The sequence below is a fragment of the Opisthocomus hoazin genome, chromosome 18 (genome assembly GCF_030867145.1).
Source record: "Opisthocomus hoazin isolate bOpiHoa1 chromosome 18, bOpiHoa1.hap1, whole genome shotgun sequence".
Taxonomy (NCBI): Eukaryota; Metazoa; Chordata; class Aves; order Opisthocomiformes; family Opisthocomidae; genus Opisthocomus; species Opisthocomus hoazin.
The window spans coordinates 15,913,362-15,939,464 of record NC_134431.1 but is presented as its reverse complement, the minus strand read 5'-3'; the positions used below and the strand labels follow the sequence as shown (position 1 = coordinate 15,939,464).

Genomic DNA, 26,103 nt, shown 5'->3' with positions numbered 1-26,103 from the left:
CCCTGCAGATATTTATAAACATTTATTAGGTCCCCTCGCAGCCTTCTGTTCTTCAGACTGGACAAGCCCAGCTCCCTCAGCCTTTCCTCCTAGGAGAGATGCTCCAGTCCCCTCATCATCCTCATAGCCCTCCGCTGGACTCTCTCCAGCACCTCCTCATCTTTCTTGAACTGGGGAGCCCAGAACTCGACACAGCACTGCAGATGGGGCCTCACCAGGGCAGAGTAGAGGAGAAGGAGGTCCCTCGACCTGCTGGCCACACTCCTCCTAATGCATCCCAGGATCCCATGAGCTCTCTTGGCAGCCAGGGCACACTGCTGGCTCATGGTCACCCTGTCGTCCCCCAGCACTCCCAGTCCCTCTCCACAGAGCTGCTCTCCAGCAGGTCCGCCCCAGCCTGTACGGGTGCCTGGGGTTGTTCCCTCCCAGGTGCAGGACCCTGCCCTTGCCCTTGTTGAACTCCATCAGGTTCCTCTCTGCCATACCCTCTTGCTGAACAGGACCCCGCTGCTCTGCTTTTCCCTAGGAGGGGTACTACGGCTTCGAGGGGTGCTCGGGCTGCCGGAGGTGCGACTGCGACGTGGGCGCTGTGGGGAGCGGCTGCCACGCACAGACCGGGCAGTGCGGCTGCCGGCCCGGCGTCAGCGGCCCGCGCTGCCAGCAGTGTGCCCCGGGCTACTGGGGCTTCGGCCAGAGCGGCTGCACGAGTGAGTCCCGCTCCAGGGGTGCCGGGGCTCACGCAGGGAGGAGGGGGACGAGGATTTGGTGGCACGGGTGCCAGCTGAGTGGTTGGAAGGTGGAAAACAACCGGCTGCTGGCTGAGTTCCTGCGCTGAGTGGGAAGCCCCCAGCAGTGGCGCGTAGATCCGCAGGGATGCGATTGCACAGCGGGAATAAAACCGCCCCTTCCCCTCCCTCCGGGGTGGCAACGGCACAAAGTGATGCCGCGGGCGTTTCTCTGTTATTAAACCCGTCAGAGTGCGAGTGCCGAGGGGGATCCTGCGACCCCCGCACCGGGGAGTGCACCTGCTCCAACGGGCTGACCGGGAAGCAGTGCGATGTCTGCCTGCGCCAGCACGAGATCCCGGTGGCAAACGGTCCGGACAGCGTGAGGTGTGAAGGTCGGTGTCCTGCAGTCCCGGGGTGAGAGGCGAGGGAAGCCCTGGGAAAGGGCCCCGCGCCGACCGCCCCGTTCCCCTGGCAGTGTGTGACAGCTGTGTCCTGCTTCTGCTGGAGGATCTGCAGAGCATCGAGATGTCCTTCCCCTCCATTCGCAGCCAGCTGGTCAACCTCAGCGCCAGCTCCATCGCCTGGGCTCGCCTCCACGGTCTCAACAGCACTATGGCGGCTGTCGCTGTATGTGGAAGGTTTAACATCGCTCTCTGCCCACATTTCCTGGCCCCTTGGCTTGATTTTGGCTCTTTTTTTGCAGAACCAGCTGCGTGAGTATCAGAGAGCCCTGAACAAGGTCAGGCAAAGGGCTGACGAGCTGGAGGATGAGAACGTGGACCTCACGCAGGATCTGAATGCACTGCAGCACAAGGTAGGGTGTTCCTGCTTGGTAGATTTCTCCATCTTCCTTTGCAGAGCACGAGTCCCTCCTTTTGTCTAAAATGAGGGCTTGGAAGGCTGTGAGGAGCCTAGTTCAGGCAGGATGGATCTCCTGCCCACCCAGCATTAGCCTTGGGGGTCAGGGTCTCCTACTTAGATGCTCAAGCTAAGTTACCTGCGTTGCTCCCTTGGAGGGCTGCTAAACCTCTTGTGGTACTGGTGATTGTTGTGATTGATGATTGCGATACTTGCTTTTGAGGTGGCTCTAACTTTAACCAGTAAAAATAAATTCAGTAAAATGTTACTTATGGAATAAGTGTACGAGGAAAGAATATAAACATCCAGGTCCATCCTGGATGTCTCCACGTTGTGGCAGGGAGAGTCTGGGTCCTGTCAGCAAATGAGGCGACCCTTTTTATGGTAATAGTCCTTGGGAGACCTCAGTACAGCAACACCTTTTGCAAGATGCAGTCTATATAAAGTCTGAAAAACGCCACTTGTGTCTTCAGAGAACTTAGAAACTGAGTAAGATTTGATTTGACCTAATAAATGCTTATAAATATCTCAAGGGTGGGGGTCAGGAGGATGGGGCCAGACTCTTTCCAGTGGTGCCCAGCGACAGGACAAGGGGCAATGGGCACAAACTGAGGCACAGGAAGTTCCAGCTGAACATGAGGAAGAACTTCTTCCCTCTGAGGGTGACGGAGCCCTGGCCCAGGCTGCCCAGGGAGGTTGTGGAGTCTCCTTCTCTGGAGATATTCCAGCCCCGCCTGGACGCGGTGCTGTGCAGCCTGCTGTGGGTGACCCTGCTTCGGCAGGGGGTTGGACTGGGTGACCCACAGAGGGCCCTTCCAACCCCGACCATTCTGTGATTCTGTGAGAAGTCTCTCTTTGATGATGTATGTCCCCCGGCAGCTGCATGGACAAACTGCCGCTGTGTGTATGTATCTCTACACACGTCTGTGCTCTGAACGGCCAAACTGCAGCCCTCCAGCTCTTCGTGGGCCTGGCTCCAAGCTCTAGGGCTTTTCCCGTGTTAAGAGCACAAGGACAGGGCTGTCCACTGTGGCCCTAGGACCGTTTCAGGGTCCGGAGCCTGTTGCCTTGGAGTGGTGTTTATTGCTCTGCAGGTGCTGTAAACAGAATCACAGAATGGCAGGGGTTGGAAGGGACCTCTGTGCCGAAGCAGGGTCACCCAGAGCAGGCTGCACAGGACCTTGTCCAGGCGGGTCTTGAATATCTCCAGAGAAGGAGACTCCACAACCTCCCTAGGCAGCCTGGTCCAGTGCTCCGTCACCCTCAGAGTGAAGAAGTTCCTCCTCATCTTCAGACGGAACTTCCTCTGCCTCAGTTTGTGCCCATTGCCCCTTGTCCTGTCGCTGGGCACCACTGAAAAGAGTTTGACCCCATCCTCCTGACACCCACCCTTGAGATATTTGTAGGCATTTCTAAGGTCCCCTCGCAGCCTTCTCTTCTGACCATCGCTAAATGCATTGTAGGTGAGCAGCACAGGGCAGGCTGTTGGAGGAGACGTGGTTCAAGGACCTCCAAAGCTGCACATTCCCAAGCCTTACATGCCTTTTGGGAACATCTTTCCTGCTGACAGATCGCGTAAAACATAATCTCATACTTCAGCTAAGCTGGTGGGTTTTGTTGTAGATGACAATGACTCACAGAGAAGCAAACCGGATAGAGCAGCACACGAGGGAGACTTACCAGAGCGGGGAGCAGCTCCTGCTGAATGTCCAAAGCATTCAGAAAGGCGTTGCAGGTAGGTAACGAAGCGTCTCTGCTTGGTGGGGTTTTCCTGCTGGGAATGCCACGCTCTTGCTTTCAAACAGCGCTGAGTGCTGCATCACTTAGGAAGGGCTGTGGAGAAAAGAAGAAGTGCAGATGGAACGGAGATCCCTGCAGCGTTCTGGCTGTGCGGGTAGACCAGGCTTACTGGGAGTCCCAGCTGTCTGGCTAAACACAATCTTTGGAAAAGAACATACTACGTTTGCACAAATATTACTAACATGCATAAAACCGGGGCAATCTGCACTACTGCTTCAGGAGAGATTTAGCAAAAAAAGGAGTGACTGGATGAGAGAGGGTAAAGCCACAAAAAGCTGCTGGGGGTGTAGAATGTGTTACCGTAACGGCCAGGGAGATGGAAATGTCTCGGCATGGTCTCAAGCAGTTTGGGTGTCCGAGTACTGCGTGAAAGCTGGCTGCAGGTTGTTGAGGGGTGATGTAGGAGAGGAAGGATCTCAGGGGGTTATGAAGGATCTGGGATGGTCGGTGCTAACGGGGGATCTGGATTTCTCTGCAGACTTGGTGCGGCAGATGGCCACGTTTGGGGCAGCAAACACCAGCACTACCTCCACCGAGGAGTTTCGGCAGAAGGCGGCCGAGGTGGAAAGAATGCTGAGGGAGATGAAGGAGCGGAGTCTGGGCAGCCAGGAGGAGCTGGCGAGGCGCGAGCACGAGGAGGCTCAGAAGTGTGAGTCGGGCTCAGTGGCATGGGACGGGGCTGCGCGGACCCGGCTGGGTCCAGCCGTTCTCGACGCCTGGCCTGGAGCCCATGGGACTGCTACACATTACGGTCACGTTTGGAGAGTGAAGTTAATAAAACAGGCACCCCCAACAAGTTTTACAGTAGTTCAAGAGTCCCCTACCACACTCCATTTATGGTTCCTTTTCCCTTCAGGTGAATTTTAGAGCAGATTGTACTAGCTGGGTAGTTCTGTTTGATAACCAAAAATGACAACCCTTAGAACTAGGAATTTCCATTATTATGTATGCGTCACACATGGATGTGAACAAGTCCCCTCCCTGTTTCTTCATATTTGCTGTCTCAGGAAAGGGCCCCGGAGTAACAACCAGCAGCCCAGCGCCCTCGGCAGCTCTGCCGTGCCGAGGGCGTCCCTTGCAGGAGCCAGGGCTTGGCTTGTGCTCCCACACAAAGCCCCACTGCGTAACCAGGCACGCTGGCACTGTGGGGAGCGAGCGCTTCTGATCGACGGGCAGCGGCAAAACATAGTTCAGCATCTGAAAGCTGGAATTATAAACTGGCCCTTGCTAGAAAGAAGTAATTTTTCACAGTGGGAGTAATCACTGGAGCAGGACTCAGGTGGGGTCTGTCCATAGTGTGGAGCCTTCCAGGCATGGCTGGGTGTCTTTCTGAAAGAGATCCCATCCCTCTCACCAGCACTGGGGCTTTGGAGACAATTTTGGGCGAGATCCTGTGCTCTCCATGCTGAAAAAGGGCGGGAGGGCAGATGGTCACTTCTGGCCTTGATACCTGCCAAGTGAGACCAGAACCAGGCTTTTCCACAGCCAAGCACGGAAGGAGCCCTTTAACACAGGAGGATGAATTAGCAACGTTTTTCATCCCCTCCATCCTCAGTACTGCATCAGGTGAAGAGCGAGCTGCACGCCCGTTGGGAGTCCAACCAGGACCTGGTGAGCAGCATCCGGGACCGGCTGGCGCAGCACGGCTCCCAGCTGATGGATCTCCGCGACGCCCTCAACGAGGCCGTGAACAAAACCAGGCAGACGGAGGACTTGAACAGCCTGAACCGCAACAACCTGGAGGAGAGTCAGGTAGACCTTCACCAGGTGGTCCCGTACTGCCGTGCAGCGAGGGGGTCCTACCCCAGCCCTGCCAGTGCCTAACCCTGCGTCTGTGTGTCTAGCGAAAGAGCCGCGAACTCCAAAAGCAGCATGCGCTGGTGCAGGAGACCCTGAGGATGGCCAAGGACTCCCTGGCCCAGGTCTCTGGCTTCCTACAGAAGATGGAGAGTGCGAAGGAGGTGAGTGACGGAGGTACGTTGGCATGGGCAGACCACGAGCGGGTGGCAGCCCTCAGGAGTGATGTGTGTCCTTGCAGGCGTACGAGAAGCTGGCAGCGCTGCTGGATGGGGCAAAGCTGCCCCTGACTGAGCGAGTCAAGAAGTTCTCCCCGGCCAGCAGCAAGATCCCCATTGTGGAGCAGGCAGAGGAGCACGCCCGGCTCCTGGATGAGCTCGCAAGGAACCTGTCCAGGTGAGGCACAGGTCCTGGCACTCAGCAATGAGGCCATCTCCTACCAGAGTTGGGGATGGGAAACTGCAGCCCCGCACCACAGCAGGGGAGCAGCAGGGTGCCATCTCCAAAGCTCTGTCCTGGAGAACATGTTGTGATGAGGAACTCAAAAAGATTTGTCTGGAGGGGCACGGGCAAGAGCCCAGCCTGCGCAGTCTCCGTGGGTTTGATGGCTTCGTCTTCCAACACAGCATTATCCAGGGCACAAACCAAGATGGCTTTATCCAGCGGGCGATCGACGCCTCTAATGCCTACGCCAGCATCATTGAAGCTGTGAAAAAAGCCGAGCGAGCAGCCCACGATGCTGATGAGGCAGCCGGCGAGGCTTTGATGGTACGTGCTGTGGGGAACCCCACGAAGATGAGCAAAAGCCAAACTCCCTCGACAGTCCTCCAGCTTTTCACACCCCCATGTACAGCTCTGCTGCCCCTTCCCTCAGCCACACGTAGGGCTCTGCTGCCTCTTCCCTCTGACACTTGAGCTCTTTGTTCTGTGCCAGAGAGCAGAGCCTCTGCCACGGCCGGGGTCTGACTCGGGGGGCTTGGGTCTCCCCATCGCGCCCCAGAAGCACACCCCACTGCAGTTGTTCTGAAGAAGCATTTTGGTGTGCAGTCAGGGCCGGAGACTGGAATTCCTCTTCAGACTCTCAGGCGGTGCGTGTTTGCTTTGCAGAGTGTCAGATCAGAAAATCTCGAGGCCATCTCTAAAGAGCTGAAGAGGAACAGCAGCAACCTGGAGGAGGCCGTGAGGAGAGAGCAGAGAAAGCTCAACGAGGGTGAGAGAGGCTCCTTGCAGGGTGTGATGGATGTCCTTCGGGCTGGGCTGAGATCCAGCACACAACTTATGGATTTTTTTAATTGCAGCTATTAAAGGCACTGTGCAGACGGCAAAGGACAAGCTGGCTGACCTCCGTGTGAAGAAGGAGCAGCTCCTGAGGCAGCTCCAGGCTGTACAGGACATGCTGGGCAGGGACCAAGGTTTGTCCTGGGGTAGCTGTGCTGGATCTCTCTGCTCCCTTCCTCGTGCCCAGGCTGTGACCCAAGGGTGCTTCCTCCCTGCTCCTGGCCATCCCAGAGATTTTTCCCCTTTCCAGAGGACACAAAAGAGGCAATCCAGAATGCCAAAGCTGCCGCTGCCGAGGCCAACGAAACAGCTGCGAGAGTGGAAGATACCCTGAGCACCATGAAGAAGAACCTGGATGAGTGGAGAGACCAGTACGGAGACCTTCGAAATGAAGACCTGAACCAGGCAGTCCAGGATGCCAGGAGATCTGGTGAGTGCTGAGCCCGCTGGGCTGCCGGGGCTGAGTGTGGCATGAGCCAGCGCGTGGGCAGATGTCCTCAGAGATCTCTGCACTTTGCAGCTCCAGGTCGAGAGTGGAGGGGAGGTAGCAGCCAATACTGGGTGCTTTTAAGTCCTGTCCCTATATTTTTTTTCTCTCCCTGCAGCGTCTGTGTCCCCTGTAACTTTTCTGCAGCAGACTGCATGTGCTAGAGCATGTTCACAAGCCCCCATCAAGGCTGCTGGATTTAGGGGATCATTCTGTGACCTCTGTTCCCAGCTGCCCCATCTTTGACTTGCATGTCTCAAAACTGCCCAAGCTTCCCATCTCCCTTCCTCACTAACCTTCAAAACCCCTGGCTCCTCTCCAACCCCAGTGTCCAGCTTGGAAAACACCATCCCGCTGCTGCTGGGGAAGCTGAGCAGCCTGGAGAACCGGAGGAACAAGAACGCCACCGTGTCGGAGAACATCGTGCGGATCCGGCAGCTCATCACGCAGGCGAGGAACGCCGCCAGCAAGGTGGGTTCGTGGGAGGGCGAGGACTGTGCACGGGGTGCCAGGGGCTTGGGGTGGATGAGGGCTTACCTGAGGGTAGAATGCAACTGGGAGGGGTGCCTAGAACTGCTCTGGGGCCACCAGGCATGGTCCCTTTCTCATGGGAAGACTCCAGGAAGTGCTTTGACTTGGTAGAGCTGTCAGTGATGAGAGGGGCAGCAGGAGTGGTTTCAGTGCCGTGGGTTTTGGTTTTCTCTCCCTCCAGGTGAAGGTACCCATGAAGTTCAACGGCAGCTCGGGTGTGCAGGTCCGGATGCCCAGCAACCTGCAGGACCTGGCAGCTTATACATCCCTCAAATTCTACATCCAAAGCCCCGAGCCCAGGAGCCGGCAGCGACGGCAGGACGGGACAGAGGAGGGGCGGTTCGTGCTGTACCTGGGCAGCCGGGAGGTGAGACGGGGCCGTGCGGGCAGGAGCAGGGCAGCGGGCACCCGTGTTGGTAACATCAGCAGGGGATCACGCCTGGATGTCGGCCCCTCTCCCTTCGCCTGCTCCCCGAGTGTCTTTGTGGGGAGCACGAGCGGGTCCTGGGTGCAGCTGTCAGCCTGGCTGGAGGTGGATGGGGAGAGCGGTGCAGATGGGGGTGCTCGGCCAGCGCAGCCCTGGGAGCACTAGGGAGGGCATCACCTGGTGCTTCTGCCTGTCCCAAATGCCAGCGTGTGGCCCTGTCTCTCCCTGCATTCAGGCCACTGGAGACTACCTGGGCATCGTGCTCAAGGACCACAAAGTGCAGTGGGTCTACAAACTGGGCGATGAGGAGCCAGCCTCCCTAACCGTTGACGAGGATATTGGAGAGCAGTTTGCCACCATCAGCATCAACAGGTAAGAGACTGATGGGACACTTCCCGAGGAAGCTCAGCAAGGGACTGTCCCTGCAGTGGATGTGGGTAGTGCAATGCCCAAGCCCAGACAGGCCCTGAGCTTGCAGAGCTGCTGTGGACTCCATCATCCAGTCATCCCTAAGTGATCAACCCTGAGATACCTCAAAAAAACTAGCAGGGAGATGGTGTCTTACAAGGTCATGGAGGGTGTGGGTGTTCCTCCAGGAGAGCTAAGATGAAGCTCATCATGGAGGGTCCATTCAGCCTTGTGGCAGTGCTGATAGCATGAGTGCTGACTGATAGAATCATTAAGGTTAGAAAAGACCTCCAAGATCATCAAGTCCAGCCCTCAAACTGACTCCTTTCAATGCACTGCTGCTGTGGGGCGCCCCGGTGGGAGATGCTCCCCGTTTTGATAGAGCTGTGTGGGGAGGCCCTTTGCTCAGGAAGGACAGGGTTTGCTCCTCTTTGGGGGGTCTCCCCTTGTCTTGACCATCCCTCCCTGCTGCAGGATCCTGCAGTATGGGCACATGTCGGTGATCGTGGAGAGGCAGACGGTGCACGAGACCAAGGGAGACGGCGTGGCCAAGGGGGAGCAGGGGCTGCTCAACCTTGACCCGCGCAGCGTGGTCTTCTACGTGGGTGGATACCCTTCCAGCTTCACGGTGAGACAGGCAGCAGGGAGGGAGGCTCGGTTTTCTAGGAGGTATCAGTGATACCTTTGGAGCTTCTCGGGGGGGAAACCCCTTGGTTTCGTGGGAGAACCAGGACCAAACTTGCCCTAACTGTCCGGTTTCATTCCCAGCCTCCTCCCACTTTGCGCTATCCCAACTACCGTGGGTGCTTGGAACTGGACACACTGAACGAGGAGGTGGTGAGCCTGTACAACTTCCAACGCACCTTCCAGGTGGATACCACCACCGAGAAGCCCTGCGCAAGGTAGGGCACCATGCCCAGGCCATGAGCAGCTCTGGTCCATGGCACTTACCCTGACCATTGGCTGCCCCGGAGTATGGCAGTGGGCTTTGGAGTGATGCCTTTGGCCTTTTCTTGTGTGGCTCAGGTCCAAGTCCACAGGAGACCCCTGGTTGACCGATGGCTCCTACTTTGATGGCACCGGTTACGCAGAGATCAAGTTTGAGAGCCAGTTTGGCACGACCAAGCGCTTCGAGCAGGAGATCCGGGTGGTCTCCTACAACGGCATCCTCTTCTTCCTGGAGAATCAGGCAGGTGCTTGCTCCCCTGGGGAGCCTTCATCCCTCAGCCAGTGGGACGGGACGTTCCCAGCGCCGCTTGCAGGCATTCCCAGTTCAGGGCCCAAGGGAGAAGAAGGCTTTGGAGATGGCAGTGCTGCTTGGAGCAGTATTTCTGCACTATTGTGAAAAGCCACCAGAGGGCTGGACCCAGACCTCACAGCAGAGGCAATCGCTCGTCTGGTGCTGGAGGGATTCCCCTGACCTCCCAGAGCAGCCATGCACAGACCCTCCAAAGACCCTCCAAGCGGGGCCGGGGCTCGCTGGGGCAGCCAGCGCTGCAAGGAGCGTTTCCAGCCTGCGGTGCCATCCCCGCGCCCCAGCGCAGGGCTGCTCTTTGCAGATAAATCCCCAATAATCGTCACAACGATGCGGCAAGGTGCCGGCAGCGGGACCTGCTCCCACCGGCACGAGGGGCAGGTCGGGCTCAGCACCACGGCTGCACGCCGGGCACCGGGACGTGGGGCTGATGGTCCGTCCTGCCTCCCCCAGGGTCAGTTCCTGTGTCTGGCCATCCGGGATGGGAAGCTGGTGCTTTACTATGACTTCAGCACCGGCCTGGAGATGGCAAAACCCAGCAGCAACTCCTCCTCCCTCACCATCAGCAGCACCACGAACAAAGCGGTAAGGGGGAACGGCCGCCTGCCCGGCTCGCTGGGAGGGCTCCTCATCCAGAGGGTTTTGAGGGCACCTGGACCCTTGTTTTTGGTGGGGGAGAGCTGCAAGAAGTTCTTTGAGTAGAGCCGCCAACCAGACCCCTCATGCTGCCTTCTGTGATGGACCCCATTCCCCCGGGCTGGCGGATCATTTTTCTCCTCTGTCTCCAGATCCAGATTTTCCTCCTCAAAATGAATAACAAGAAGCGCATCCTGGTGCGGCTGGAGCGGCTCACCATCTTCATGGTGGAGCAGGAGAACTCCCTGGAGAACGCTGTCTCCTACTACCTGGGTGGTGTGCCCCCAGCCATGCTGCCCCCCAGGTGAGTCCAGCCTGCAGTGGGGTGGGACAGTCCACATCTTCCCCTCTGGTGGCCCTCGTGGTGGCCCTGGCCCTTTCTCAGCCGCATCCAGGGCTGTTGGGGCCCTGCTGAAGCTCTGAGGGGAGATTTCCTCTCCCTGCCCTGCACCACGAGCTTTTGAGGATGGGACATCTCCATCTCTGGTGAGGGACGAGGTGCTGCAGGATGTCACTGAGTCCTCCTTTGCTGTGCTGGGTGCTTCGGAGCAGCCTTGTGCCCGAGGCTCTGGAGATGCTTCCCAGGCGCTCTGTTTGAAGGGCTGAAGGGCCAGATCCTGCCCGGGGCTGGGTCCCGCCTGGGGCTGTCCTCGTAACGCTGCTTGCTTCTCCTCCAGCTTGAAAGCGCTCTTCCCCACGGGTGGGCCCATCCGGGGCTGCATGAAGGGCTTGAAGGCTCTCGGCAAATACGTTGACCTGAAGCGCATGAGCACCGTTGGCGTCAGCTACGGGTGCACCTCAGACCTCCTGGTGAGCACGAAGCCCCGTGGGAAAAGGGTCTGTCAGGGAGAGGGAGCACGCGACCCCCACGCCAGGCCCCATCTCCCCTCGTTCGCACAGAAAAAAAGCATAAAACTCCCAGGTCCTCAGTACCGGGGGGTTGTGGCAAGGTGCTCCATGTGGGTGCCCATAGCACCAGCAAGACCCAGTGAGGACCTCAGTCACCCTCCTGGCATCCCTGCAACGCCAAGGCCGGGCTCTCACCTCGCCTCCATGGTGTCCCTTGCAGGTGGCTCGCTCAGTCAGCGTCCATGGCCACGGCTACATGACCCTGGCCCTGAAGGACGTCCCAGGGCTGCGGGACTTCTACAGCGGCTTCGGCTTCCAGACGAGCCAGCGCGAGGGGCTGCTCTACCACCATACCACCCAGGTGGGCACCTGCAGTCCCCCCGAGCGTCCCAGCAGCAGGGCAGAAACGTCGGCTCCTGCTCTGGGGAGGGTGCTGTTTGCCCTTGGGAAAGGGGGGGATTTTGGTGGGGCCAGGGGGATGAAAATCTGCACCCTGAGCTCCCGGAGGGTGGTGAGGAGATGGGCCCTTCCTTGGGGTTCAGCGGCTCAGCAGCAATGGGGCGATGCTTTCTGCAGGAGGGGACGTGCCGGGTGTCCCTCCAGAGGGGCCAGCTGACCTTGAACCTGCTGGAAACCGAAGTCACCACTGAAAATGCCTACGCAGATGGCAGGAGCCACTACGTGGCCTTCTACAGCGATGCCCGTGGGTATGTGGGTGTGCTGGGGGACAACAATTTGACCATGAGCCAGCAGTGTGCCCTGGTTGCCAAGAAGGCCAGTGGGATCCTGGGGTGCATTAGGAAGAGTGTGGCCAGCAGGTCGAGGGAGGTTCTCCTTCCCCTCTACTCAGCCCTAGTGAGGCCCCATCTGGAGCACTGTGTCCAGTTCTGGGCTCCCCAGTTCAAGAAAGACAAGGAGCTACTGGTGAGAGTCCAGTGGAGGGCTACAAGGATGATGAGGGGACTGGAGCATCTCTCCTACGAGGAAAGGCTGAGGGAGCTGGGCTTGTTCAGCCTGGAGAAGAGAAGGCTGCGAGGGGACCTTAGAAATGCCTCTAAATATCTCAAGGGTGGGCGTCAGGAGGACGGGGCCAGACTCTGTTCAGTGGTGCCCAGTGACAGGACAAGGGGCAGTGGGCACAAACTGAAGCAGAGGAAGTTCCAGCTGAACATGAGGAAGAACTTCTTCCCTCTGAGGGTGACGGAGCCCTGGAACAGGCTGCCCAGGGAGGTTATGGAGTCTCCTTCTCTGGAGATATTCAAGACCCGCCTGGACGCGGTGCTGTGCAGCCTGCTCTGGGTGACCCTGCTTGGGCAGGGGGTTGGACTGGGTGACCCACAGAGGTCCCTTCCAACCACTGCCGTGCTGGGATTCTGTGATTCTGTGTGTCCTGGTGGTGCCTGGGGCATGGCATGCTGGTGGCCCGGGGGACCTGCTCAGTCCAGGCTGCTCATCCCGTGCAGGGTCCGGCTGTACGTGGACGATGAGCTGCAAGACGCCGCGGCAGGCACGGGGTCCAGCCGGCGGCAGCGACGGCAAGGTGGGCGGCCGCTCTTCTGGCTTGGGGGCTCACCAGAGCCTGGTGCCCTCAGCAACCTCACCGGCTGCATCGGGAATGTCTTCGTCAAGCGGTGAGCGTTGCCGTGCCCCTTCCCAGAGAGCAGGGCTCGGCCCCTTGCTGCCTCCTGGCTGGCCTGGTGACGGGGACGCTTTCTCCCTGTGTGTAGGGTGTCGGAGCCACAGATGGTGGTGGACCTGCAGCAGAACGTGGAGAGCATCAACGTCACCATGAGCTGTCCTTGGAGTGAGCAGCCGCAGCAGCTCAGAGTCACTCCGAAGAAGGACAGGCGGAAACCCAAGGTACCGGCTGCTGCCACAACTCCCCACCCCCTCCTTTCTGGCCTCCTCGGATGCCCCTCTGCCCCAGGACACCTGCAGGGATGCTCCCCTCCCTCCATTCCTTGATGCGTCTCGTGTAGGTGCCAGGCAAGCCTGCCTCAAAGGACCGGCGCCACGATCGGGACGGGCTCTGCCGGCTGCACCCACAGCCCCACGCAGCCGGGGGCACCTTCCGCTTCGGGGGTGCCCCAAGCAGCCGCTGGGAGTTCGAGGAGATCCCAGCCTCCTTCGGCCGGAGGTGAGGCTCACCCCATGCCCACCCCACCTGGGCTTGGCCCTGGGACCATGGCTTGGGGAGCAGGGTGCTCCCGTCACCCCCCTGTCCCAACAGGTCCCACTTCTCCCTGGAGGTGAAGCTGAACTCCTCCGGCGGGCTGCTCTTCTACGTGGCGGGCGAGCAGGGCACCTTCATGGCTCTCTTGGTCTCCAACGGGCGCTTTGTCTTCCTGCTGGAGGTCGGCGGGCGCCGGCTGCGCATCCGCAGCAAGGACAAGTACCGCGACCGGCGGTGGCACACGGTGAGCGGGGGGCTGGGGCTCGGCGGGGCCCCCGTGAGCCACCCCCCATCGCCGAGGGGTCGGCTCGGGACATCGCTTCCTGACGCCCGCGGTCCCAGGGAGCGAAGGGGACAGCGAAAACGCAGCCGGGGCTGGCTGAAGCTCCGAGCTGCCCTCTGCCTTCCCTGGCTGCGGCCCCGCGGCCGCTCCCAGCCCAGGAACCCCCCAGCCCTGGCGCTGACCTTCACTCCTTGCAGGTCTTCTTCGGCAGAGACCAGAGCCGAGCCCAGCTGGTCATTGACGGGCTGCGAGCCCAGGACGCTGCCGTGGCCACCACGGGGCTCTTTGTGGCTCGGACCCCCTTGTATGTCGGGGGAATCCCGGCTGGAAAAGCCAAGGCTCACCTACCGGTAAGGAGAGAAGGCTGAGAGGGGACCTTAGAAATGCCTCTAAATATCTTCAGGGTGGGGGTCAGGAGGATGGGGCCAGACTCTTTCCAGTGGTGCCCAGTGACAGGACAAGGGGCAATGGGCACAAACTGAAGCAGAGGAAGTTCCAGCTGAACATGAGGAAGAACTCCTTCCCTCTGAGGGTGACAGAGCCCTGGCCCAGGCTACCCAGGGAGGTTGTGGAGTCTCCTTCTCTGGAGATATTCAAGACCCACCTGGACAAGGTCCTGTGCAGCCTGCTCTGGGTGACCCTGCTTGGGCAGGGGGTTGGACTGGGTGACCCCAAAGGTCCTTTCCAACCCCGGCCATTCTGTGATTCTGTCCCGTGGCGTTGCCCCGTGCCTGCCCTTTCCTGGCCTCTCCACGCTTACGCTGGTGGCCGCTCTCCGCAGGTTGCGTCGGCCTCCAGCTTCGATGGCTGCCTGAGGAACCCGCAGCTGGACGGGAGACCCCTGGGCCCCCCCACCCGCACCTTCGGGGTGACGCCATGCTACGAGGGTGCAATGGAGAGCGGGGTCTTCTTCACTGCAGACGGCGGGTCCATTGCCCTAGGTACCCACAGCAGCCTGGGCTGGGTCCCCCCACCCTGGGACTGGGAGGGACGCGTCTCTTGGGAGGTCCCTTGCTCCCCTCCTCACCAGCAGCGTTTCTCCTCCAGCCGATGCAGTGGCAACCGAGCAGGACTTGGAGGTGGCACTGGAGGTCCGTCCCCGCAGTGCCTCTGGCCTCATCTTCCACGTTGGCACGAGGAGAAGCCACCATCTCCTGCTGTACATGGAGAAGACGAAGGTAGTGGGAGGGGTGGCTTCCCCCCAGGTTTTCAGGAGCAGCAGCCGTCCCCTGCCCATCCCGCTCAGGTCGCGGGGCTCTGACGGGTTTGTCTCGCACACCAGGTCACTGTGAAAGCGAACACCGGGGCTGGTGAGTTCTCTGCATCGGTGACGTGCCCATCCCTCTGCGACGGGCAGTGGCACACCATCGCAGGTGAGGTGACAGCCAGCGCTCAGCTCTGGGACACTGCTCGGCCCCCATCTTCTGGGGGGAGCCCGGGGCCCTTCCTCGGGTATTTAAACCCCACCTCCCACCTGTATGCACTTAATTTGGGAGATATAGCCGCTATTAAGTTGTTTCCTAATTAAGAGTCCTCGCCTGCTCTCGTTAGTGCTGAGCCGGTGGGCAGGGGACGCAGGGTGCCCAGAGGGCTCCGAGCCCACGGCTGCGACCGGGGCGTTGCTGGGTTCACGCTTGTGCGGGCAGAACTCAGCCCTTAACATGTTTGCCACTGAGCAGGCACTGACGTTGTGCACCGAGCCCTTTCTGGGGGTGGGGGGTCTCAGCTACAGCCCCCGTCTCAGCACAGCTCAGTTTGAAGCCCTCGTCTCGCTGGACCCCGCGCTGGGTGGGAGCCATCGCGTCTGCGGGTGCATGTCCCGTGGCCAGAGCCAGGCTGAGCCGCTCCCCTCCCACCCGGCGGGTGCTGTCCCCCTTCGCCATGTCAGGACACGGTGCTTGGAGTGGCCGCTGTGGCCAGAGGACAGGTTCTGGGGAAGCTTTCCAAGCTCTGGGCACTTCCCAGGAGCCAGGCCAGGTCCCCTCGTCCTCCCGGTCGTTTTGCGCTGCTCCGTGCCGGAGGGCAGAGGTGGACTTGCACTCCAGGCCAGGAGACAGCCCTGACTCTTGTTTCCTTTCGAAGTTACAAAATGGAGAAACGTAATCCAGGTGGATGTGGACACAGAAGGCAACTACACGGTGGGACCCAGCCAGGCTCCTGCACCCAGCGCAAGGGCGACCGTCTACGTGGGAGGGCTGCCGGGTGAGTCGGGAGGGACCGAACACCCCAGAGCCATGAGATGCTATTCCAGGTGCAAGATCACAGAATGGTCGGGGTTGGAAGGGACCTCTGTGGGTCATCCAGTCCAACCCTCCTGCCAAAGCAGGGTCACCTACAGTAGGCTGTAGAGGACCTTGTCCAGGCGGGTCTTGAATGGCGGTACCTCATCCCCTGCCCTCTGATGTGCCGGACTAATGCTTGCTTTTGCTTGTTCCTTCCACAGAGACAGCCAAGGCCAGCCCAGCGTCCCCGTTACCTCCCCTCCCTCATTACGTGGGCTGTATGAGGAACCTGGCGATTAACCGGAGCCGCGTGGACCTGCCGCGAGCTGGGGCTGTCAGCGGCTCCGTTGGCCTTCAGGGTTGCCCCGTGCTGTAAGTGCGTGCGCCTCCGCATACGGCCCGGCCGACGGAAAGCTGCACCGGGCCCCCGACGTCACCGACTCGACAGCATTAACCGTGGTCAAACGCACCTCGTCTCCAGCGACTGCAGGCGCAAGTCTGGGGCCAACACCAGAGAGGGGCCACGAATCCGAGGGGAAGGAGGGCAGGGGAGCAAGGTGGGGAGAAGGGGGCATTTCGGGGACGTCTTTCACAAAAGTAACCAAAAAGTCGGAGCAGGGTGCGGCGCCGGGTCCGAGTCCTTCCCCCGTGGGCAGGCGTTGGAGCAGGACTGGCGGGAGGAGCGGCTGTGCTCTGCGGAGCGTGGGCTGGAGCCCACGGCCGCCCTGCAGCCTGGCCTGGATCCTGGTCCCTTCACCCCACGCTCACAGCGCACGTAGGTTTAGTTCACGGAACACTCGAGGCTATTAATAACAGTCACAGACTGTCTCCTGCTAAAGGCCGGAGGCAGTTTCTGGTTTAGAATAAATGCAATTAGGACAAACTGGATTAATTCCATCACTTTTGTGTCTTTATAAGCAAGGATGGGTTTAACCTCCCCCTGAGGGCGGGCTCAGTTCACCTGCCACTGCTACGCAAAGGGGGCACTTGGACAAAATTCTGTTCACAGAATTAGCATCTTACCAGATTAATTTATAAGAACCAAGAAAAAGGAACAATAGGCTGGGAGAACTGCTGAGGGGAAGCAGACAGACACAACTCCCGCTCCGGCTCTCTGCGGCTGCTGTCGGCACTGGTGGACACACTGACAAAAATCCTGTTGCTTGAAGCAAGAAACTGTTGCTTGAAAGGGAATAAATAAAGAAAGGTAGGTTACCTCCGAGTCCGGCCGGGCGTGCCAGGCATCCCTTGGCCCTCACCTGCCCGCCGGCCGGCGCCTGCTCCTGCTCAGCCTCCCTCGTGCCTGCTGTAATGCAGCCTTCACTTGAAAACACCTTTTCTCCCAAGACACCTAGCTCACTTGTGCACTTACACGTCATCTATATATTTGTGTGTGTATATATCCAGCCACTTGGGGACAAACTCTTGCTTCCGAAATGGACTTGTAACTTATATCAGTATATTGTGGGGTTTTTTATGAGGGGTAAATATTGTAAAATGGGTTTTTAACATGTCCATCTTAAACAAATGTAAGTATGACCTGTTTTTACATCGTAGTATTAAAGATGGTCTTTGTAAATCACTGGTACATACTTTGGAGTCGAATAAAGTTTTATGTTACACTCTCTCTCACTTCACTGGTGAAGAGCAACTGTGAGACTGACGGAGAAGGGGACGAGGAATAATCACCCCTCGGGCAGGACGGGGACGCTGCAGCTGCGTTTGCCGTTAGCAGCTCCCTCTCAGGCAGCGCTGCTGCCGTAACGCCCTGTATGCCAGCTGCAGCGCTGGGATGCTCATGAAAGTGAAGTTCCTCGTGTCCACAGGTGAAGTTCTGCACCCAGGACAGGACAACGCTCGCAGCAGTACACATGGGATGACTGGGCGAGCTGGCAGCCCCGCAGCTCACACCCTGGCAGGCCCACAGCTGGCGGGCAGGCAGCACTGCATCCTGGGGATGGTGACTGCTCCCCGTCCCAGGGCTCAACCTTCTCATCACGAGGAAATCCAAAGAATTAGTTCAGCCTGATGTCAAAAGCAGCAAAACTGAACAGGAAGCAACTCCACTGAAAATACAGTGCTGCTGACGAGCACGGTAAATAGACTGAGAGCAGTATGGCAGATAAAGAAAATTCCTTTATTTGTAGATTTATATAAGCATAATATGAAGTTAGTAATCCTACTGCAGTTGCTTAAGTTAGTATCTAGGAATATATGTAAGGAAGAGCAAATAACTTAATCTAAACTCATATCTTCCTCTTCGTCCTTCTTGTCCTTAGAGTCTCCTTCCTTTTGGTCTGACTTGACGCTGTTCTGCATTGCTTTGGCAAATGCTTCTACATCTAGAAGTTAAACACACCAGTTATTTGACTTTGCACTTTCTGGGAGGGAGTTCATTGTCCACACAAGGTTAAGCTTCATTACTTGGAAAATAAACGGTTGCTTCAGTAAGAATCCATTAGCAGGGAAGAACATTTTAACACTCCCTCAGTGTATTGCACACCTTGGGATCTCCCTGCCACAGCCAGCACTTTCACTCTGTGCGCAGGCACCCTAAGGCTGCAGTTACTTCAGCCATGGAACAGATGCTAAAAGCTCATCGAGAAAACTGATACCCCCTTCCCTCTAGTGCTGCAGACCACAGCTGTGCACTTATTTCAAATGACTCATTAAAGGCTCCCCCAAAAAAGGCATTCCTGAACAAGGTGACGGCGACTTCTCCATCGGGAAACCAACGCCAAGGCTGCGCAGCACAGCTCTCTGCAGAGCCCCGGCCTCTCCGAACGCCTGGCTGAGGTCGCACTGTGGCTGCTGGCGAACACCTGAGCCACTCGCCTTGTCATTGTGAAAAAAGAATGCAAGTGTCAGCTCCTGACAGTTACTCAGCAGCTAGTCATTACATTCCATCGCAGCGTGCAGGGAGAAAAAACACACACAAACCCCCCCCAAAACACAACACAACCCCCCCCAAACCACTTCATCACGCTCCCACCAGCACCACCACTCACCTCCTTTATTTGCTGCATCTACGGCCTCTGCGGGTAAGCCAAACTGACTCATTAGCGGGCCAAGCTGTCCCGAAGCTAAGGCAGCGCTGAACATGCTCAGTGCCTGTGAAGCGGAGTCAACAGCGTCAAAAAAAGCTCACGTCACGTTTCCGCAGCGTCAGCCGGCTGCTGTGCACCACACGTGTGAGGAGAGCAGGCCCTTACGGCACAGCAGCCGGCTGGCCTGGGAGCAGCCGCTCTGCTCCGTAAACCCCCGCACCGCGGGCGGGCTCTGCAGTGTCCCGTGCGGATCTGGCAGCCGGGAATGTTGTCTGCCCTTACCCAGCAAGCCCAAACCCTGCTCGGCTGAGCAACGCACCAAACCGCAGCAGCACGACCTCCCATCCGTTTAGTGCAGGGAAAACTTGTACTTTGATCTAGACACAGATACTCTAGCAAATCGCTAATTAAAAGCATCCCTCACTTCCCAGTCTTGTCCGCCTGAAAGAGTTGCCATAGTTTAAACTAAAAACAGTTGTCTTTTAGCCACTGAAATTTTGCAGACTGACAAATTTGAATCAGTCAGTGTAACTAGTGCAGACTGGCCTGCAACACACCAGCTTTAATCACACACAGACAGTCCTGGAATCAAGCACTGGTGCCTCGAGAGAAATAAGTGGTGCAGTGCTGTGAACATGCGCATCATGAGGGTGGTGAGGCCCTGGCACAGGTTGCCCAGAGAAGCTGTGGCTGCCCCCTCCCTGGTAGTGCTCAAGGCCAGGGTGGATGGAGCTCTGAGCAACCTGGGCTGGTGGAAGATGTCACTGCTCATGGCAGGGGGGTTGGAACCAGGTGATCTTTAAGGTCCCCTCCAACCCAAACCATTCTATGATTCTACGATCTCTTCCCTTCAGTCACTTGAAATGACCTTTTAGGAGACTGCTGGCAAGCCACTCTTTGACAGGGAATAATGACCTTAATACTGCTCCTGTCACGTGCCAGACAGCAGTTACAATAAAGAGAAAGGTAAAGCCCAATTCCAAAAGAAAAAGTAAAAAAAAACATTCTGATCTGCCCTTGGGTGACCGCAGAAAGGAAGAACTAGTGCTCCTCTAAACCATGTCCCTCCTCCTTCCCACTTCTACAGGGAAACTGCCTACTCTGAGCAGTGTCAGGAACCTGAAGAGGCAGGGCAAGGCGAGTCACGGAGCGTGGGGAGGAGGGAAGGAGAACTGCCCTTCCCGGGACAGCCAGGCACCTACCTGCTGAAACTGAGGAGACGTCAGGGTATTCTGAATCTCTTCTGCAGTCTGCGGCAGAGATTCCCCCGAGGGAAGGTAAGGCATCAACCGCTCTTGAACTTCAGCATTGGCCAGGATGGGAGCCATTATCTCGGGAGTCAGAACAGTTGCCAGGTCAACTAGGAAGAAAATAAATGGGTGGCTGTTAGACGATGCACCAAACCCCACGTCTTGTCACATAAACCAAATGATCTAGTCAGAGGAGCACTGAAATGTAGCCAGCACGCTGCTAGCGTCCTTTCTCCCTCTCTCAGTTTTGGCATGAGAGTAAGACTCTCGAAGTAGCCGAGACCAGCACTCAAATGAAAAAGAGAGCCAAAAGAAAATTTAAGAGACCTTTCAAACCAATTTGGAACAGGACAGGACAGTAAAACAGCTCCAAAGGACTCCTGGATCCAACAGCTGTCTGGTCAGAACACCGTTACCTTGCTGTCCTCCTGCTCCAGATGGCACATTCATAGTAGCTAAAATGTTCTGAAGGTCACTCAATTGAATGGGCTGGGTTGGGCTCGTGGCTGAGCTGGTTCCATTACCCGAACTTGGCACGGGGCTCGGACTGGTCACGGACGCAGCCGCAGGAACGGACGGGGCCGGCGTTACACGTGTAGAAGAAGTCGTGGAAGATGGTGTCACAGCAGCTGATTGGCTGCGAGAGCTGGAGAAGATAATTAGTGTAATTAATTCCCTGCAAAAACCAGCTTTGCCTCTTGTGTTTTGAAAAGCTTCTTGCCGAGCCCCGACAATACGAAGGGCTCCTACCCTCATTTTAGAGGGGTAATAAGCAGCCCTCATTCCCGCTGCATTTCCTGCTCAGTAGGCCACGATTCCTCCCACAGAAGTGGCAACTTTACGTTACAAAACCACTACAAATGCAGACAGAGAGGCATCCTACCTCGACGATGAGCTGCTGGTCGGGGGTCCCCCACTTCCGAGCAGACTGGCCAGCCCAGGACCCGTCAGCGCACCCAGCCCACCTTCCGTAAACATAAAAGAAGAACAGGTTTAAAAATTTAATTCTTCGGGTTTTTTGCTCCTCTCTGCTCTAGAGAGGTCACTCTTGTACCTGAAAGGTTTTATTTGCTAAAATAGAGGAGGAGGGGGTGAAAGAGCCCAGACCAAACCCCCCCACCCCTTTCCGTAAATTAACAGCTCTTGTTTTCTGATCTCGCATCCCTATTAGGAAACTGCCTTAGAGACAGCTGTACATTTGAGAAATGACTCAATTTCTAGATGTACACAAGGATAAAATTACTTTGGTCTGTGCCGTACACACACGATCAATGCAACACAGCCCTCTCCTCTCATCTACTGGTTCCCAAAAACCCAGCTTTTCTCTAAACTTTAAAGGCCAGGCCCTCAGCAGAAGATTACAGAGGCAGCCTTCGAGCCGCCCCCGTCTCCCCATACAGCTGGGTTTTGCAACTTCAAATCTAACAAACAGAGATGCAGCAGCAGAATAAGCCGAGTCCTTAAACACTTCATAGGCAAAGCAAGGACAACCCGTGCTCAAAGTGCTCCCAGCAGAGATCAGGAGACACAGCAGGAAACCAACGCTCGGCCTTTCAGCCACATGCAAAAGAAATCAGAATCAGCCTCCTCCATCCAGACATCCCAACTACCAAGGGCTTATCGCAGCGTCAAGAGCATCAGCTAAGAAGAGCTGGGGAAAGGCCTGGCTCCGAGGTCTGCTGGAGCTGTCAGCAGCCGATTGTCCCCTACAATTCCTCTGAGCCGCGTCAGCCAAATGCTCTGTTTGCCACACGCTTCCCATCCACTGGTTTCTTGCACCGCATCTCATTAGATACAGGCTCCTACACAAGCACCCGCACTCATCGCCCACCTTTTGGGAACCACCTGCAAGCAGAGGACAGAACGACAGCGCCATGTTAGCAAACACGTGATTAACTGAAGCTGCAGCCCGCTGGAGATCAGAGCCAGCCACCAGCTCCTCCTCCGTACAGGACCCACTCCTGCGGAGCCATGCCCATAACACTGAGGTTCACCAGGCAGGGAGCTTCGGCGGCGGCAGCAACGGCATGGTGAAGCTCACCGGGCCGCACCACACGCTGCTCTACTCGGTTTGTCCTTGCTGGGAAAGTTTACCCAGGAGCAAGGAAGCTCCTTTGTTGCAGGAGCTCTGCAATAAGGCAGAGTCCCGAGAGAGATGCAAACCAGATGCGAAAGAACAAGATGCTGCTGAGGGAAGAGGTCCACACAGATTCACCACAGCCACTGTTTGCCGAAGGCAAGCAGGTCCTTTTCTTTGTGTTACTGCAGTGAGCTTCACGTCAAGCTGTCTTATGGCTAGATGGTAAGCTAAAGATAGAAGGGCTGCTGAGAAAAGGTGTTGAGTCGAAGAGGAAGGCAGTCTCAGGAGTCACATGAAGCATCAAGAAAGATGATCCTTTCCAAACACATCCTAAAAAGCCAGAATCTTCGCACACTAACACGAGATTTGCACCTGAACATCCCACCAACATGAGATTTACATCTGAAGCTAGAAAGACACGAGCTAGATCCACAAAAACAGACTTTGGCGCTTAAGCACAAAACCTTAGTCACTGCCACCTGCTAAGCGTTCCTTTGCCTGCTTCCATTCCAGGGCCTGACTTCTCGGCAGTAGCTCTATTGGGCTCGGAGCGTGGACAGCGTGAAGGACAGACCGCAGCAGGTCTCCAGCACACCCCTCATTCCCCTCAGAAACACATCGCAGCACTTTGAGCTCTCCTCGGCATGGCCCAGGAGAGAAAGCCCTAACCTGAGCCTTACTCCTCTGACTAGGGAGTGCGGTGGGTACGTTCCAACCCTCCTCTTGAACTCTTTCTACGTTGCACACAAACATTCACTGGATCAGAGAGAACACGAGCAACTCCCCAGCTTGGTAACTGGGACATTCACTAGGGACACGTTCCTGGTTTTCAGTCCCTGCTCCAGTGAATATTTAGAAGAAAGAGGAGGGGTGAAAGAAAGGAGGAAAAAAAAAAAAGGCAGAAGATTCAGTGGAGCAAGGAGCAGAACTGACATTCCTTGCAGATCAAGCCCTAAGATGAGCACGGTGCAGAATCTGGTACTCTCTGTTTCCTGCATCCTTTTTTGCCCCTTAGCTCATCACTGAGGCAGGGCCTTGCTCTCTCATGTAAGAGCAGCACTATTCAAATCAATAGCACTGCCTGAAAATATTGTCAGGTAAGATTTAACCTGGCAGGAGAAAATACCATTTTGGCATAAATATATTAAAGCATTTTACCAAGTCCTCCTAAGCCCGTTGGTCCGATCAGCTGCATGAGCTGGTTATGGCTCATGTTTCCAAGAAGGCTTTGCAAGCCACCCTCACCTAAAAACAAAAACATTCTGAAACACAACATATTCACATAGGTTTTTTTTCACAGCACTCCAGCTCAAACAGCAGGAGATTAATTGGCATCACATTCTGTATGGAAAAAACAGTTTCAAGTGTTTACTGATTCATGATGCTCATAAAAGATAAATGCAACTTGGCTTCATAAAGAGGTAAGACTCCAGAGAATCTGCTGGAAACACAGAGAGATTTCTTCTGGCAGTCTTAACTTTCAGCCTGCACCTATTATAACAGCGCAGTTTATTTTGCTTAAAGCACGTTTACGCTTCTGGTATTAACATCGTCCCCAACTCACCCTCCACAGTCATCAGGATTTTCCTCCTACGGCACTGTAAGTGCTCATTCCAAAAATAAATTTTAACAAAGCCTCCCAGGTGAAGGAGCAGAGAATGGACTGTACCTCCTAACGCCGAGAGCTCGTGGCCTCCGCTTGCATTTCCACCCAAAGCACCAGGCATGGGTGGGTTGTTGAGATACTCGTTCACTTTACGGCAGTGTTCTTCATCCTTGTCCGTCTTTGGCTCCTGCAAGAGAGTTGCTCTTGGTACGAGGCAAACTGGAAGGCTTTTGTTCCAAGACTTTTGTTACTGGCTTCCCACAAACCTGCATCCAGAAGAAGAGTCGTTTTGATCCTGCCTTGAACTTCAATACATACACACGGCCAGTAGTGCACTGAGGGACCCTCTTGAATTCACAGTCATCAGGAAAAATAATCAAATCCTGGAAAATGTGGCAGCAGGAACAAGTGTTTGAGAAAATACACAAACATTCCTTTTAGTCTCCCAAAGACGTCCACCCTCCTCCCCAAACCTCCTTCCATCTGCTCCTCAGAGCAGAGAGGATTCGGAAGCGCGGGTCAGGCCACCATGGCATCCTCACCCTGATTTGTCTTGGAAAAGCTCCTTCAACAGTGCCAGCGGAGCAAGAACAAGACAGACCGTGATGTAGCACCTCTGCACCGAAACACAAAACCATACTCACATCTTCGACGTTGCCCGAAGTCCTGTCCTTCCAGCAGAAGTGAATGAGGGAGTCGTCAGTCTGCTGGATGTACACGAGGCCTTTTCTCTTGTCCGGGGTTACAGTGCTGCCCTTCAGGGACATCTTCCCTGCCCGAAACTCCACCAGGTATTTGCTCGAAGAGCCACGGGAGCCTGGGACCAGGCTTGGGAATAATGCACCTGAAGACATCCTGGAAGGAGAGAGCGCAGCGGATCCGATGAGAGCCCTTCCCTCAGTCTCTCTTCTCGGTATCCATTTTAGACCTTCACCAAGCACGCTCCATGGCAGGACCCTGCCTCGCTGCCTGCAGAACCTCAGGGCCACCCAGAAGGGCTAAGCAGGACCCGGGGTGCAGATGGGACGCCCCAGGGCCTCCATTAACAAAGCGGAGCCTCCACTCCGAGGGACTCGACATGACACCGCCGCCACCCCGACGGTTCCTCCCTCGGTTCCCACCTCGGGCCGCGGGACCAGGGACCTTTAAACCGCGAGAGGCCGGACCGCAGCGCTGATCTCCGGACTCGGGGTCAGCAGCGAGTCACGGCTGCCCCGGGCCCCCCCGCCCCGCCGCGGGAAGCGCCGGCCGGCCCCGGGGAGGCCCGGACACCAGTCGGCCATGACTTCGCAGTTGTTCGGGCGCTCGCGGTACCGCGCAGACCTCCCCCTTCCCCCCGCTCGGGCCGATCCCAGCGCCCCGCGGCTGCGGCCCGTCCGGCCCGGGCCCCTCACGCAAGCCGGGAGCGGAGCCGCCCCCTCCGCCGGGCCGGGCCTGGCCGGCAGCACAGCCCGCCCGCCCAGGGGCCGCAGGCCCCAGCCGGACCCCCGAGGTAGGCGCCGGGCCGGGGGGAGCGGAGCGGCGGGGCCCGGCCGGGCCCGTCCCGCCGGTGCCGGTACCGGTACCTTCCGCTGCCGCCCGCCGGCCCTGCGCCGCGCCGCTCTTCCTGCCCCGCGCGCCGGAACCCCGCCCGCCGCGGGGCGGGGCAGGACGGCAGCGGCTCCGCCGCGGTTGGACCGCGCGGCTGTCAGTCAGGGGCGGCGGCCCCAGGCGCGTGCTGTGTCACGGCGGCGGAAGATGGCGGAGGCCGGGCCGGGTCGTGCCCAGAGCCCGCTCCGCTCCGCGCCGGGGTCGGGAGCCGGGGCTGCCCGCAGCCAGGGAGCGACGGCCGTCAGATGTCTCGGAAGCAAACCCGCGAGAGCCAAGCGCGGCTCCTGTGGCGGGAGGGCCCCGAAGCTCCAGGGTTGCCGGGGCCCAGCCGCCCCCCCCCGCGCTGCTGCCGAGGGCGCGGAAGAGCCTTAACTGCAGGTTCTTAAAAACATTTTTCGACAAAAAAAAAAAAAAAATTGGCTGAGAAATTAATTAGGAAACAGGAATAAATAGTGCTAATTAGCTCTGGGGCCTTTGGCTAATTCAGGGCGCGCAGTTCCTGTCCCCATTAGCCTGGGTACCGATAATTACATAAATGCCCCATCTCTGGGAAAGCTGCTCCCGCCGCACCGGACCACGTCGCCCCAGAGACGCAGCGCCTAGAAAGTCAACCTCTGACCTCCGCGACACGTTTCAGCCCCTGTCCCCTCGCTCACCGTGGCCAAGTCGGCTTCCCCGCACACACCTCTCCCGCCTAGGCCGCCATCCCCCCGCGCTTCGCAGGCCCGACACCGCGCACGGCAACCGGCTGCTGGGAACTGAGGGCACCCACGGCTGGGAAAACGCCGTGGTGGTGGG

The 26,103-nt window shown here is 57.4% G+C and overlaps 2 protein-coding genes across 6 annotated transcripts in view; one reads left to right on the top strand and one right to left on the bottom strand.

Moving 5' to 3' along the window:
* Positions 1–17,354, top strand: part of LAMA5 (laminin subunit alpha 5) — a 102,169-nt gene extending 84,815 nt beyond the window's left edge. Inside the window, exons 47-80 of the mRNA XM_075438437.1 lie at positions 527–707; positions 977–1,120; positions 1,204–1,355; positions 1,432–1,542; positions 3,210–3,321; positions 3,865–4,035; positions 4,942–5,138; positions 5,231–5,347; positions 5,425–5,579; positions 5,810–5,951; positions 6,291–6,393; positions 6,482–6,595; positions 6,712–6,891; positions 7,277–7,419; positions 7,661–7,846; positions 8,142–8,278; positions 8,789–8,942; positions 9,083–9,216; positions 9,341–9,503; positions 10,023–10,154; positions 10,358–10,509; positions 10,883–11,015; positions 11,275–11,415; positions 11,631–11,761; positions 12,518–12,685; positions 12,782–12,914; positions 13,034–13,191; positions 13,285–13,471; positions 13,708–13,860; positions 14,292–14,451; positions 14,558–14,688; positions 14,793–14,883; positions 15,593–15,712; positions 15,954–17,354. Of these exons, the coding sequence (XP_075294552.1) occupies positions 527–707; positions 977–1,120; positions 1,204–1,355; positions 1,432–1,542; positions 3,210–3,321; positions 3,865–4,035; positions 4,942–5,138; positions 5,231–5,347; positions 5,425–5,579; positions 5,810–5,951; positions 6,291–6,393; positions 6,482–6,595; positions 6,712–6,891; positions 7,277–7,419; positions 7,661–7,846; positions 8,142–8,278; positions 8,789–8,942; positions 9,083–9,216; positions 9,341–9,503; positions 10,023–10,154; positions 10,358–10,509; positions 10,883–11,015; positions 11,275–11,415; positions 11,631–11,761; positions 12,518–12,685; positions 12,782–12,914; positions 13,034–13,191; positions 13,285–13,471; positions 13,708–13,860; positions 14,292–14,451; positions 14,558–14,688; positions 14,793–14,883; positions 15,593–15,712; positions 15,954–16,108 (4,941 nt within the window). The 3' untranslated portion in view covers positions 16,109–17,354. The remainder of the gene's footprint in view (positions 1–526; positions 708–976; positions 1,121–1,203; positions 1,356–1,431; positions 1,543–3,209; positions 3,322–3,864; positions 4,036–4,941; positions 5,139–5,230; positions 5,348–5,424; positions 5,580–5,809; positions 5,952–6,290; positions 6,394–6,481; positions 6,596–6,711; positions 6,892–7,276; positions 7,420–7,660; positions 7,847–8,141; positions 8,279–8,788; positions 8,943–9,082; positions 9,217–9,340; positions 9,504–10,022; positions 10,155–10,357; positions 10,510–10,882; positions 11,016–11,274; positions 11,416–11,630; positions 11,762–12,517; positions 12,686–12,781; positions 12,915–13,033; positions 13,192–13,284; positions 13,472–13,707; positions 13,861–14,291; positions 14,452–14,557; positions 14,689–14,792; positions 14,884–15,592; positions 15,713–15,953) is intronic.
* A 494-nt stretch (positions 17,355–17,848) lies between these two features.
* Positions 17,849–25,356, bottom strand: ADRM1 (ADRM1 26S proteasome ubiquitin receptor). 5 transcript variants are annotated; one of them, XM_075438763.1, is made up of 10 exons: positions 25,281–25,356; positions 24,360–24,570; positions 23,982–24,098; positions 23,779–23,902; positions 23,268–23,354; positions 20,913–20,994; positions 20,446–20,675; positions 19,982–20,139; positions 18,741–18,843; positions 17,849–18,074 (listed from the first exon to the last, which is right to left on the bottom strand). In XM_075438763.1, the coding sequence occupies exons 2-10, from the start codon at positions 24,567–24,569 to the stop codon at positions 17,968–17,970; spliced, it is 1,218 nt and encodes a 405-aa protein (XP_075294878.1). In that variant the 5' UTR covers position 24,570; positions 25,281–25,356; the 3' UTR covers positions 17,849–17,967. The 5 variants fall into 5 exon arrangements, with proteins under 5 accessions (XP_075294878.1, XP_075294882.1, XP_075294879.1 ...); XM_075438767.1 differs by having other exon boundaries at positions 20,554–20,675; XM_075438764.1 differs by lacking the exon at positions 25,281–25,356 and adding an exon at positions 24,837–25,051.
* Between the last annotated feature and the right edge of the window lie 747 nt (positions 25,357–26,103).